General features: G+C 36.8%; 1 protein-coding gene across 3 annotated transcripts in view; it reads left to right on the forward strand.

Annotated features, from left to right (window-relative positions):
- The window catches only part of LOC100488102 (dynein heavy chain 5, axonemal), a 267,205-nt gene extending 252,727 nt beyond the window's left edge, over nt 1-14,478 (forward strand). For all 3 annotated transcript variants that reach the window (XM_031903513.1, XM_031903511.1, XM_031903512.1), the window contains 3 exons: nt 591-799; nt 2,674-2,895; nt 13,653-14,478. In XM_031903513.1, the coding sequence (XP_031759373.1) occupies nt 591-799; nt 2,674-2,895; nt 13,653-13,871 (650 nt within the window). In that variant the 3' untranslated portion in view covers nt 13,872-14,478. The remainder of the gene's footprint in view (nt 1-590; nt 800-2,673; nt 2,896-13,652) is intronic.
- Nucleotides 14,479-14,843: the final 365 nt, after the last annotated feature.

Here is a 14,843-nt window from a genome sequence, read left to right on the forward strand (position 1 = left end):
TGTAAAGGTGAACTGCGTCTTAGCCCCATATTTGATAAAAGTCACTACATTTCCCCAGGTGCAGTAACCCATAGCAACCAATTAGATGTTTGCTTTTAAACAGGTGATCAGTAAATGCTACCTGCTGATTGGTTGCTATTTGTTACTGTACCTGTGCAAACTTAGTGCCTTTTATTACATAACCCCTTTCATGCCTAAAGCGAGTCTTTTTTGGCTAGATTAGTACAAATGCACTTGGGGCATAACATTAAATAAGTGGACATTGACTGCACTTTCTTTCCTGCAAGAGATCCTCAGCATTTACCCATTATCAATATATATAGGACATGAAGATATTCTGTATATTAAGCTGACAAGAAATGCACTCCCCTTTAAGCAAAGCAGGGATTGTTTGTCCATATATTGCAATATACTATCTTTTTTGCTAGATTTTCCTTTGGCAACTGCCATTTATTGTATTTGTCTCATATGAAGCATAAAGTTTTTTCTCTTGCCAAAAATATATTGGCTTTTAAATAAACTCAGATTGAACACTTTTAAAATTGTCTAAAGAATTGTTGTGGCTAATATTTATATTGTACTTTTTCTAGGAACCATTATTATGTCAGAAGATTTGCGAGATGCTCTAGATAACATGTACGATGCCAGGATCCCAAAACTTTGGTATAAAATTTCCTGGGAATCTTCTACGCTGGGTTTTTGGTTTACAGAGCTCTTGGAAAGAAATCAGCAGTTTCGAAGCTGGTTGTTTGATGGGCGACCTAACCAATTCTGGATGACAGGGTTTTTCAACCCACAAGTAAGACTGTTTGCAAACAGCTATGCTTCTTACTTCTAACAGCAAGTTAAAATCAGCACAACTATGTATTAAAAAGGTCACCAATAATTTTGTAAAGGCCATGTCAATAAGAAATAACTGATTACTAGGAATTAAGGTCTTTGCTTTCCCCAAGCAAAAATTACTTGACTATAGATACTCAAACTAATTGTCAGACCAACACAATGAATTTTCATTCTTATAAGGAAGTTATTTGGGTAGTATCAGGCAGAACTGACATTTTCTCCTCTGTCAGAGAAGAAAATACATTGTGATTTTAGCCTAGGCTTGTTAGCCAAGAGCTTTTCATCTACTGTATGTTTCCCATTCCCATATCTGTAGCAAATGGTGTTACTTGTGAAAGCAGAGCATACAACAGATTGCAAAGCATGCAGAAAATGATGTATGCAGGAACACATTAATAGGGGACCAGTTATCAAGTTGTGTGAAAAAAATGTTGACCAAGTACACCCCTACATATCACCTTTCAAAGGTGACAATGTATTTATCATAACTGTCAATGGTAGGCATGTACTGTTGATTGTATGCACACATGCTTTTTAGACAAAGAAAAAAAATTTAAAATTACTCTGTCCCTCTTACAATCTGTGCACGCATTTTCGTACTGTTTTTAAACATTTTTGTGCAAATGGTTGTTTACAAAATCAAGGCAACGGGAGGTGTGTAAACCTTCCTTAAAGTTTAATTGAACTGGTGCAGTGTTCTGCAGTGTTAGTTACCATAGGTCTAATTTAGACATAGGGGCACATTTACTAACCCACGAACGGGTCGAAATGAGTCCGATTGCGTTTTTTTCGTAATGATCGGTATTTTGCGATTTTTTTCGTATTTTTTGCGATTTTTTCGGCTTCTTTACGAATTTTTCGTTACCAATACGATTTTTGCGTAAAAACGCGAGTTTTTCGTAGCCATTACGAAAGTTGCGTAAAATCTGGCGATTTTTCGTAGCGTTAAAACTTGCGCAAAAAGTTGCGCTTTTTTGTAGCGTTAAAACTTACGCGAAACTTTGCACCATTTAAGTTTTAACGCTACGAAAAAGTCGAAACTTTTCGCGTAAGTTTTAACGCTACGCAAAAAGCGCAACTTTTTACGCAACTTTCGTAATGGCTACGAAAAACTCGCGTTTTTACGCAAAAATCGTATTGGTAACGAAAAATTCGTAAAGAAGCCGAAAAAATCGCAACAAATACGAAAAAGTCGCAAAATGTTCGTTTTCAAGTCGGAACTTTTCCAATTCGGGTCGGATTCGTGGGTTAGTAAATCAGCCCCATAGAAACCTCTTAAATCAGTAAGTTCAGTTCATGATTTGGGTGTAATGTAACCTAAGGAAAATTATGGGATGATGCCGAAGGAAGACCTCCCTTAAAGGAGAAGGAAAATTACAATAACTGGGGGATGTACCCCACAGTTATTGTAATCGCTTAACTGAAACCCCTGGCCAGTGATCCTGTTAGGAGAAAACTGCACCGGCTAGGGTGTATGTGAGGTAGCAATCCTTCCTGCTTCGGTCTTCACGCATGCACAGTAACAAAAAAGCTGGCTTTCGCCTCTACTGCACAGGATTATGAAGAAAGAAGACAGGAGGAAGAAGAATGCTCCCTCGCATATACCCTGGGCCAGTGCAGTTATCTCCTCTACTGACCTTCTTTCTTCATAATCCTGGGGCTGACCCCCCCCCCCCCCCCCCAGTGATTGTAACTTTTCTTCTAATTAACCTCTTTACATTTGTTACAATTGAAGTGAACAGTTTGTTTACATTAAACTGTCTTATCATAGAACCTGGAGGATGGTCAGGACTGAGCAACTTACCTTTGTAAAACCATATTTTCCTGTAGGGTTTCCTGACGGCCATGAGACAGGAAACTACGCGTATGAACCTGTCAAAAGGTTGGGCTCTTGATAGTGTCATTTTGCACAATGATGTCACCAGAATGATGAAAGAAGATGTTAATGCACCACCACCGGCTGATATAGGTGGTGTTTACATTTATGGCCTGTTCCTTGATGGTGCTGGCTGGGACCGTAGAAACATGAAGCTTGTGGAGTCTTCTCCAAAGGTACAAAATGTATTTGTCTTTTACTGCATATTAAACTGATTTTTTTGCCACTAAGAGAGATGTTTCTTGCACTCAAATACATGGTAAACCATTTTTCTGGATTTCAGAATGGTGCCACATACAGGCAATTAATTACACTGAACAGAATTTCAATAAAGTAAGCGAACACATCCTCCCAGCTAGCTGGGATAAAACAATATTTGCTACTTAAACGGTGGTTCACCTTTACACTAACTTTTAGTATGTTATAGAATGGCCTGTTCCTAGCAACTTCACAATTGGTTTTCATTATTTTTTTTCATAGCTTTCAAATTATTTGCCTTTCAATTTTTTGCCCAACAGCCATAAACTATTGCTCTGTGAGTTTACAAATTCATTAATATTGTAACCTTTTTACTTATCTTACTATGCAGGCCCTATCCTATTTATATTCCAGTCTTTTGTTTAACCCACTGCCTGGTTGCTAGGGTAAACAAGACAAAAGCAACAGTATATATACAGCAGCAATCTTAGTCCTGGGCTGGGAGGTGCGGCACGGTCAGAGCTGGGAGGGGTGGCTGGGGAGGAGGGACTCTCAAAAAAAATTTCTTCGGGGGGGGCCCAGTTTGACTGCTGCCTAGCAACAAGATGCAACCTGCCCCGGACCCTGCACTCATGGCCAGAGAGAACCCACTTCCAAACAAGAAAACATTATGCTTACCAAAGCTGTTGACCTGAGTGCTCCTGCCCCGAGTGCGTAGCCAGGGGACAAGTCTTTTCACAAAATTTCACACATTGGCAGTGCATATTTCACACATTGGCAGTCAGCATAAAAATCGATCAACCTTTATTTGCACATCTAAAAAAGAGCTTGAGGTGTTTAGTGACAGCCCACTTCCTCAGAGACCTCTCTTTAAGAGGACCCTGCTCTCAAGCTGTGTTTTTTAGATGTTCAAATTAGGGTTGATCGATTTTAATACTAACTGTTGCAGTTTTTTATGCTGACTGGAGTGCACTGCCAATGTGTGAAGTTTTATGACCATATTGCCTGACTCTCTGGGTATCTATGATACCTAAGTAGGCATATAGCCTGACTCTCTGTGTATCTATTGTATCTTAGTAGGCAGTTTTGACAGACTATTCTTCCATCCTAAATTTATGATGCATTGAAGCTGTTTCTCAATTTTGGATAAATACTGTATTCTTGCTTAGTCCCTCAAGAATATTGTTCTTCACAATTACATACTCGAAGTAATTGCTTCACATCACTGCTTACAGCATTTGATTCCATAAGCTTTAATTAGTGGATTGTATATATAATAAGCTATTGCCTGTTCTTTTATATCAGTATATTCTCTGGGAAATTGTAATTCAACCAGTTCATTTCTCTCCGGCGATGATAGTTATAACTCACTTCCACATAAAAGTTCATTTTCTTCCATTTAAAATCATATGAATAAATGTTCCTGTACCATGACAGGGCTTAAATATTTGTATATTTATCACAGCAATTTACTTTCTAAAAAAAAAAGGAGCACTAGTTAGAACAAACCCCGTAACCCCACCCACTTTAAGGTAATGCTCACCCCTTTACATAGCCTTAAATAGAGATAACTGGGAAGTATGGGTTTAAGTTGCATTAAAAAGATAGCAAAGACACTCAAGCAGTCACAATGTAATTAACTACATTTCTCAAAGTGATTGTCGTATATTGATGACTGCAAGGTATGAAGACTTGTTTTGAATAATGAATCGGTGGGCTTTGATTCATGGAAGACTGCCCTTGATTGCTGTGTGATCTCCCATTGTTTCAAATCTTTTTGTCCCTCTTTTCATTTTTCAAATGTTGGGAGGTATGCATACTTACAGATTCTTACCTCCATATGTAATAAAAGGCACTGAGTTTGTCTATGCGCAGTAAACCATAGCAACCAATAAGGTGTTTGCTTTTAAACAGGTGACCCTTAAATGCTGCCTGCTGATTGGTTGCTATGGGCAAACTTAGTGAATATTATTACATAACCCCCTATATGTCATGTAAGCTACAATTTTCGCACTTCTAAATGTATGCTCCAAACTGATGACACACTTTCCATGTTTGTACAAATTATTTGGCCTATGTTATATTTGGTGTTTTGACCACTATGGTACTATGGTACTCTAGAAAAAAACGGCAGCAATCAAAATGCCCCAAATCACCTGCTACCACTCCTCATAGCAAAGCATGGGAACCTCTCTGTGTATGGCAGATGCAGGTAGTGATAAGCAAGCATTTCTGAAAATGTGTCCTAACTATTGGCCATACAGAGAGTATTTTACAGTGCTTTCTATGAGATTTGGTTCCATAGGCTAGAAGTTAATGGGCTTTTTATTTATTTAGCATTTTTAGTTTACAGACAGGGTTATGGGAGATAGCTCTTGGTACAAGTTGATCCAGGGACTGGTCCGATTGTCATCTTGGAGTCAGGAAGGAATTTTTTCTCCTCTGCAGCAAATTAAAGAGGCTTCAGATGGGGTTTCTTGCCTCCCTCTGGATCAACTAGCAGTTAGAGAGGTTATATATAGGCATTATGAAACTCAAACTTGATGGACGTATCTCTTTTTTTCAACCTAACTTACTGTGTTACTATGTTATAGACATGAAAACAGTGCTGTATCAGTAATTTACATTAATTTCTAGGAAAGCAAAGTGTTCACCCCAAATACCATTGTAATGTATCCTTGGTATGGGCTTTCGTGTGTATCTGAAAAAATATACATTGTACACAAGTCTCACCTTAACTGGTCTTCCCACCCAGCCACTACATTGTGTCCCCCCAGGGTGAACCAGCCTTACAGTTTGAAGTACTGGCTAAAGCCATGGGATGATCTTCGAAAGTTTAGCTAAGAATTCATTTTTTGTATTTGTTCGAACTTACCTAGGTATTATAAACAACGGAAATCAATTTAGAAACCCTGTTTATGTAAAAAACAAACCAGCTAGCTGGCCCAGTTAACTAATACAGTATGCATTGTTTAGTAGCCATAAAATGACCGTGCTGTATGTATGTATAACTTTATTTATAAAGCGCTACTTATGTACGCAGCACTGTACAGTAGAATACATTAATACAAACAGGGGTATTAAAATAGATAAATACAAAGTATTACAATAAGCACAAATAATTACAAGATACAGTTGCGATAAGTTAAGAGTCAAAGACACAAGATGATGGAGGTCCCTGTCCCATAGAGCTTACAATCTGTGCTGCACTCATCTTTGTTTTTAATGAGGCACTGTTATTTCATTTATACAACATCAATGCAGGCCATTAATCACTCAGTGTCAGATTGCAAATGGATTATACTGATGTGTTATAATTATCTTTTATAATAAACTATTTAGCATTGCACTTATGACTCTTGCCAGGAAAATGCCTCTAAGAAATCTTGCATTCCTCAGTTTAGAAAAAGTTTATAATATGATGTAATGATGCTCTAATCAACAAGGTCTGTTCTTTAACTTGTGGTATGTAAGTAAGATTAATTGCCCATTTATTTATCTTCAAATTTGGCATAATGCATTTAACATGGGTATTTTGGAGAATAAACAGGATACATAAGTTAAGTATTACATGTAAAGCCTTATGCATTAAATGGGTAAATCACTAATTGTTGACTGTTGTTTTCTATGACAATTCGTAATTGGTCAGTTGTGCAGCAATATTATAGGGTAAAGTGGCGCTTTTCGTCTATAGCTCTCCAGTTTTAAATTTTATCATTTATGTGGTTGCTAGAGGTCCACTGTGCCTTTTTTCACTTTGCTTCCTCCCCCATGAATTCTTTAACTAGAAATGTTATCCCACATTAAAGGAGAAGGAAAGTCTTTTTGACATTTTACTGCCAATAGATTTGCCACATTAGTACCACCTAGAACAATATATATATATATATATATATATATATATTCTGCAGAAACCATTACCATACCTGAGTAAACAGCTACAGAATCTTTCTCTGTTTGCTTAAGATAGCAGCTGCCATTTTAAGTAGCTCCCTGCCTGCAGTCTCTAGCCGTTATAGCTCAGATCACACATTCCTAAGGGAAGGGGGGGGAAAGTTCTTAGCATTCTGGTCGGAGGGGAAGCAGGAGAGGGGAGAGAGGAAAGAACTGCGCAGACTCTGGCCATGGGAATTAAGAATGTTTTTGAGAGAGAAAGTCAGACACTAGAACATCATGTTTACAAAAAAAGAGGCAAGAAATCCTGTGTTTCTTTTGAAAGAGGACTCAGAGCAGTATTACTGTAAGTGCTTATGGCTGTATTTATATGTAGACCTTTCTGATAAAGCTTACTTAGTTTTTTTTTCATAACAAATAATGAAAGTGGGTAGGCCTGCTGCTGCAAGCCATAAAGAACATGTCTAGGTAAGATTCTGTTTAACTATTGCGGATGTTAAGAATTGGGTATTACTGTATGTAAATTTGGCAAGTCAGCACCAATAGAAACTGAGGTCTAAGCTGTGTACAGATCCATTTATTTACTACTGATATAGGGACCCTTTCAGTTTTTTCTTTTGCCAAGATTATAAAGAAAAGATAGGAATTCAAGCAATAAGAGAACATAAACTATAATCATTAAAATAGCATTATGTATTTTGGTAATAGGGCTTATTTCAGTCTTCTTGACAGTTAAGTTTACAGAGTAGCCCAATACTACTAAATAGTATTTTTTGATGGTTTAAAGCAGAAATATAATTATCCTGTAAAATAATAAAATTCCCAATATAGAATGGGAATTTGTTGCTTCTGCTCTGCAATGAAATAGATCCTAATATATCTTCATTTCAGGGAAATTAAGGCAAGGGAATAGGCAGCATGAAAAGCAGAATACATTTACTTAAAATGTTTACTTTTTTATTTTCACACACTTTGAATTGGCATACGTTTCCTCACAATTATTGTAATACAAATGCTTTTTTTTTTTTTTAATACAATTTATAATTTACTTTCATGTTCTCCCTTTGCATGACACTGGAGAGGGTCATGTGAATGTGTTGTGGAGGGAGAAGTCACAGAGGAATTTGGTATTAGTTGAGGAGAGAAGGAGATGAATTGGGAAATAATAATAATATCTAATAATACTGAACTCATCTCTAACATTTGTGTGGGTGAGCATTTGGGGAACAGTGATCACAACATGGTCTCCTTTGAGTTAATGCTGCAGAGACAGCTCTATAAGGGAGTAACTAAAACGCTCGATTTTAGACGTGCAGACTTTGCCAGTTTAAGGGCATCTCTGCAATGTGTCAACTGGGAAAGGCTTTTCATAGAAGCAAATAAAGCATGCAAAAAAACTATCAGGCAAGCTAAAATAGAGATGGAAAGGGATATTGCAGCTAGGAGTAAAAAGAATCCAAAATTATTTTTTAATTATGTGTATAGTAAAAAAATTAAGCAAGAAGGCGTGGGAACCTTATTATCACGGGAGGTAAGTTGGTTGATGAGAATGGGGAAAAAGCATAAATTTTGAACTCTTATTTTTCATCTGTCTATACATCTGAGGAGCCAGCTAATAAAGGCTTCCCTTTTAATATGCCCAGTTCTAGTAATTTAGCTACTGACGCATTGGTCACTCGGGAGGAAATTCAAAAGAGACTTGAACATGTAAAGGTAAACAAAGGTCCAGGACTGGATGGGATTCATCCCAGGGTATTAAATGAGATGATCGCTGTGATTGCCAAGCCTCTTCACTTAATTTTTCAGGATTCGTTGAGGTCTGGCATGGTGCCGAGAGACTGGCGGATTGCTAATGTGGTGCCGTTATTTAAAAGGGGATCCCGTTCTCAGCCTGAAAACTATAGGCCTGTTAGTCTAACATCAGTAGTAGGAAAACTTTTGGAAGGGGTAATAAAGGATAGGGTACTTGAATACATTGCAGTTCACAATACTATAAGTGTGTGCCAGTATGGTTTTATGCGTAACAGATGCCAGACTAATTTAGTCGCCTTTTATGAGGAGGTGAGCAGGGACCTCGATGCTGGAATGGCAGTTGATGTCATATACTTGGACTTTGCTAAAGCGTTTGATACAGTACCTCACAGAAGGTTAATGATCAAATTGAGGAATATTGGCCTAGAACATAATATCTATAATTGGATAGAGAACTGGCTGAAGGATAGATTACAAAGAGTGGTGGTAAATGGAACATTTTCTAATTGGACCAGTGTGGTTAGTGGAGTACCGCAGGTGTCAGTCCTTGGTCCTTTGCTTTTTAACTTGTTTATTTATGACTTGGAGGTGGGCATAGAGAGTACTGTTTCTGTTTTTGCTGATGACACTAAATTGTGCAAAACTATAAGTTCCATGCAGGATGCTGCCACTTTGCAGAAGGATTTGACAAAAAAACTGGGCAGCAAACTGGAAAATGAGGTTCAATGTTGATAAGTGCAAAGTTATGCATTTTGGTAGAAATAATATAAACGTGAACTATCTACTGAATGGTAGTTTGTTGGGGGTATCCTTAATGGAGAAGGATCTAGGGGTTTTTGTAGATAACAAGTTGTCTAATTCCAGGCAGTGTCATTCTGTGGCTACTAAAGCAAATAAAGTACTGTCTTGTATAAAAAAGGGCATTGACTCAAGGGATGAGAACATAATTTTGCCCCTTTATAGGTCCCTGGTAAGGCCTCACCTTGAGTATGCGGTGCAGTTTTGGGCTCCAGGCCTTAAGAAGGATATTAATGAGCTGGAGAGAGTGCAGAGACGTGCAACTAAACTGGTTAAGGGGATGGAAGATTTACGCTATGAGGTTAGACTGTCGAGGTTGGGGTTGTTTTCTCTGGAAAAGAGGTGCTTGTGAGGGGACATGATTACTCTGTACAAGTACATTAGAGGGTATTATAGGCAGATGGGGGATGTTCTTTTTTCCCATAAAAACAATCAACGCACCAGAGGTCACCCCTTTAGATTAGAGGAACGGAGCTTCCATTTGAAGCAGCGTAGGTGGTTTTTCACGGTGAGGGCAGTGAGGTTGTGGAATGCCCTTCCTAGAGATGTGGTAATGGCAGATTCTGTTAATGCCTTTAAGAGGGGCCTGGATGAGTTCTTGAACAATCAGAATATCCAAGGCTATTGTGATACTGATATCTACAGTTAGTATTAGTGGTTGTATATATAGTTTATGTATGTGAGTGTATAGATTGGTAGGTGTGGGTTGTGTGTGCTGGATTTACTTGGATGGGTTGAACTTGATGGTCTTTTTTCAACCCTATGTAACTATGTAACTCAATGGAGTGCACCACATATGGGAATTTTAAAACTTATATAGGAGTGGCTGTTTAATTTCCTGCACTTACTGTTGCTAGCAGGGACTAACTACAGAGGAAGCATACCCTATGGTTGCAAAGGGGCCTAGGAGTATAGAGAGACCAGCAATACCCTAAGTCAGTGCTGTCCAACTTTTGTGGTGCAGAGGACCAGAGGAGGTATATTAGTTTATTGAAATGTGTGCATGCATGGTTTTGCAGTATCACAGGTATTTGTGTGTGCCACTGGAAATTCAGCCATGATTATACAAATAGAATTTATTTCTTGGGCACATTATCACATGTATTATCACATTATCATAGCTATTCTAATACACACAGTTGCTGAGTAATGGCTATGAGCCAATCCGTGGGAGGCTATGGGGATTATGTTTCAGATTTCTGAATGATGACTTACAAATAGCTAAAAAGGCACTCCCATATATAGAACATGAAACACATCTAAATTATGGTTTCTCTAACATGCTTCTGATAACATTTTATTTCATGTGGGTAAGTCACAAAGTTTGCCACAGGTCTAATTACCCATAGCATTAGTAGATAGCATTTAACATTCATTTGTTTAAAAGAAAATATATTGATTGCTGCTATGGGTTACTGCACCTATGACTTTTATTACATATTGTGGCATTAGTTTTGAAACATGTAATCACACCTTTTAATCTCTACATTGTTCACACCTCAGGCTCAGACTGTAAGCACCCACATTGTTCACCTCTTCACTCAGCTAAGTGCAGGCAGAGTATGGCACACACAGGTGAGGTAGGGCAGGCAGAGTATGGCACATACAGGCAGCATAGGGCAGGCTGAGCACTGCCTGTGTGTGCCATACTTTACCTGTCCTATGGAATTGAGTTTTTACCCCCAAAAACAATTATACAATACAATTATTGAGTGGGAAACTAAATATAATGAAAATTAACCCCCCCCCAGGACCTCACTGCACCTTTCTACCCAGAATGAAACTTAATATTACTCACTCTGCTTCTTTTTTACGACCTGTTTTTAAACTCATGCCAAATGTATTAGCAAATTCCCCTCAATTCTCTTTAATTTCCATTCTCCATTTCCAACTGCTTTTACTTATTGGGATACATCTTTGAAAGATGTAAAATGTAATATTTAGCCATTACTATACACAAACACAACAATAGGAAAGTATTAATGAAGATGCAGATGGATCTGTTGTTTAATATGTTTTTTATACAAATTGAAATAATTATATTTATTATATTGTCACATTCTGCATATATTTACAGTCTGCTGGAATCCTATCATAGCCACCATATGACATAAGAAATGCAGTTCACCCAAGCCATGCCAGTGATTACAGTAACAAAAAGGTTACCATGGTATATCGTATATAGATATTAATGCTTTTCTAACATTTAATGACATTTGGAATACAGTTAAAATTCTGTCCCCTGTAACTGTATAAAAAATACATAGTATCTGATTAAAATTTGTAGCCATATGCAACTCAAACCTTATGTGTGCCCTTGATGAATTATATTTGATACAATTTAAAGAGAAGAAAATGTATTGCTAAACCCAGGGAAAAAAAGCTTTTTTCTTTCTAATAGATTTCTTCTCTCAGGCTTAATAATTATACTCTTATTTTTTACGTGTCTAGTTAATTTGGAACTATCATTGTAAATTTTGTTTTATAAGTTCAAACAGGAATTGCCTTGAGATTTCATTTCAGTCACTGACATTATTTCTAATAGACCTGAAGGCTTGACACTTAAAGGGCCATGGGAGTTATGTTGTGGGGTTGCTGCTTGTGTGTTGGCAGTTGCCCCCTACACAATGCTGTACAGATCGCAAGCAAAAACAAAGCATTCTGTCATATAGTTTCTCATTTCATTTAGTTTTCTTTGCCTTATCTGAGCAAGCATGAGAAATAGTGATAGAGTAAATTGAAAATTACATACATTATAGCATCATGTTATTTATTGATATAGTTGTCAGAACCATGCAAATTATCTTGTAGATAAATCACTGATCTTAGGCTATGATTTAATTAACAGTAAAATTAAACTTGAGCCTGAGGACAGTAATTTGTGTTACTTAACAGTTCAGTTTCATGTGGCTCTTCATTCCTCTTGGTTCATTAGTCGGGCATTGGTGCTAGATCATTGTAATTTTACTTTCATTATTTGTAAAAGAAAAAAATGTAAATCTAATATGTCTTAATGAAAAGATTGATTGTATAAATCAATACAGTACAAACTGTGCACTAGTCAAAAGGTCTGCTTAGTATTGTTTATTTTAATAACAGTTTCCGTTATATTTATTATTATTTTTATACAAAAGAATGTCTAAAAGTTCTTTAGAAATGATGAATTTATGTAGGAGTTTCATTTTGGTTTTGGCTTCACACTATCTTTTAAACTTGACTTATATTATTACTTACAACAAATATTATTTCTCAATTGTAATCCACAGAAAGCAAATTCTTACAAAGGTGATGAAGTTCATGAAAATCATTGATATCTTTCTCCATTTTCATACATTTCATTATTGTGCATTTAATCAAATAAGTCACACGGTTGCTTGCAAACACTGCCCTGCTTGTCCTCTGATTTAGCTTTAGTCTTATGATGATAATTAGACCAATTATACAGTAATTACTTGATTTCCCATGATACAAAAACAATACACATGAGGTGTGTTTTAACTGTTTCTTCAGAGCAGTGCTTAAAGTGATAGGTAGCAATAAATTAATCAGTATATGTGATATTTCCAAATTCCAAAGACAAAAACTCATAATGTGTTTTTTATTACCATGGTAGACAGGGAGAGTTTGTCCATTAAGGGGCTTAAACACTTGCATTCCAATCCAATCTTCTGTTCCTGGTGGGTTGGTATTAGTAATTTCACAGAACTAAGTATAATATGGGCAAAAAAGGTCCAAAGCAGTCCATTATGATACTCATTACACATTACAGAAATTTCCTGTATCTTTAAAACCCCATTTTCCAAGTATTCCAGTATAAGTAGAAGAACATTCCTAGCCCTACTGTAGTAGAATTAATTACACCTTTTCTTGGAATCCCTGATTGGTTTTTCCACTGCCTATACCTTAGAACAGTGGTTCTCAACCTGTGGGTCGGGACCCCTTTCACAGAGGTCCCCTAAGACCATCGGAAAACACATATTTCAGATGGTCTTAGGATTCATTTTATGGTTGGGGGTCACCACAACATGAGGAACTGTATTAAAGGGTCAGAACCGTCAGCACAATAGGAATATATAGAGAATTTTCTTACTACTGTACTATGTGACTTAAGCTACAAAACTTTTCTTGAAAAAATTTCTTCGGGGAAAAATGCAATTACAAATTTAAATAGATCAGCCCCCAAAGTCAAAGAATGTGCTCTTAAGTCTACAATAACTGTAAAATAGGAAAATATATTTTGGTACATGTCATGCGTAGTAAAATCTAATTACTTATTCTCATTTTCTTTTAGGTGCTGTTTACAAACTTGCCTGTTGTTCATGTTTATGCTGTGAGCACCATGAATCCTGCAGATCTTAAAAAACAGCAAGGTTACCTTCATGCCTGTCCGGTTTACAAAAAGCCCAGAAGAACTGATCTTACCTACATTTTCTCATTGTTCTTACGTTCCATAGAAGTACCAGATCATTGGACATTAAGGGGTATTGCTTTGCTTTGTGACTCCAAATAAAGGCTACAAACCGGAGAGCTCCTGGCACATGTAGAATGCCGCACTGAATCTCAATTACTGATACTGGAAATGTAGGATATATTTGTGTAATAATGAGCAAAAATGAAGCATGATGATTAGAATTTAAAATGAAATTCTATCTACCAGACATCATATCACATAGTGATAGCTTTCAATGCAGTGGTGCAGGCACACAAAGGGAAAACCAGCCTTCAGGCCCTCACTAATAACTTCTGCCTCACTGGAATCGGTTACCCAAAAACATTTACTTCTCTGTTCAATTTCCGATAGTTAAAGTTTGGTTCAAAAGAGTTTTGGTGTACAGAGTTTCACAGAATTTATTTCTTCAGATGGATGCTAGTTGCAAAAGGCATTTGGTTACCAAATGATATTCAGTGGTGCATTTCACCAGCATAAAAAATATCATAACATAGCAATTACAATTATAAATTACAATTATTATACAGTTAGATTGTATGTTAAAACCCATTCTGCAACATCTTTTAATAGGACCTCAGGTTTGAATTAGATCTGTTGCTGTAAATAAGAGCTGGAGAATACCCATGTATTCAATAAATCACAAAATAAAATCAATTTTCTCAAACAATTAAGGTTGCTCTGCTTAATTCACTGATGCTACAGTAAATTTCACCTACTATATCTTTAAAAGGGAAGGCCAACTGTGAAGGAGCTAGGTCCATAGCTAGTTATCATTTATGTGAGAATTATTGCTGCTTTATCAACAAATGGAAAATAGAAAAAACAAATTACTGTAAATTACCAAGCTGTTGTGTTAAAAATGTAATTCTTTGTACAGGTATGGGATCCCTTATCCGGAAACCCATTATCCAGAAAGTTCTGAATTACGGAAAGGCCATCTCCCATAGACTCCATTATAAGCAAATAATTCTAATTTTTTTTAAAAAGGATTTCCTTTTTCTCTGTAATTATAAAACAGTACCTTGTTCTTGA

Source organism: Xenopus tropicalis, chromosome 6 (assembly GCF_000004195.4).
Source record: "Xenopus tropicalis strain Nigerian chromosome 6, UCB_Xtro_10.0, whole genome shotgun sequence".
NCBI lineage: Eukaryota > Metazoa > Chordata > Amphibia > Anura > Pipidae > Xenopus > Xenopus tropicalis.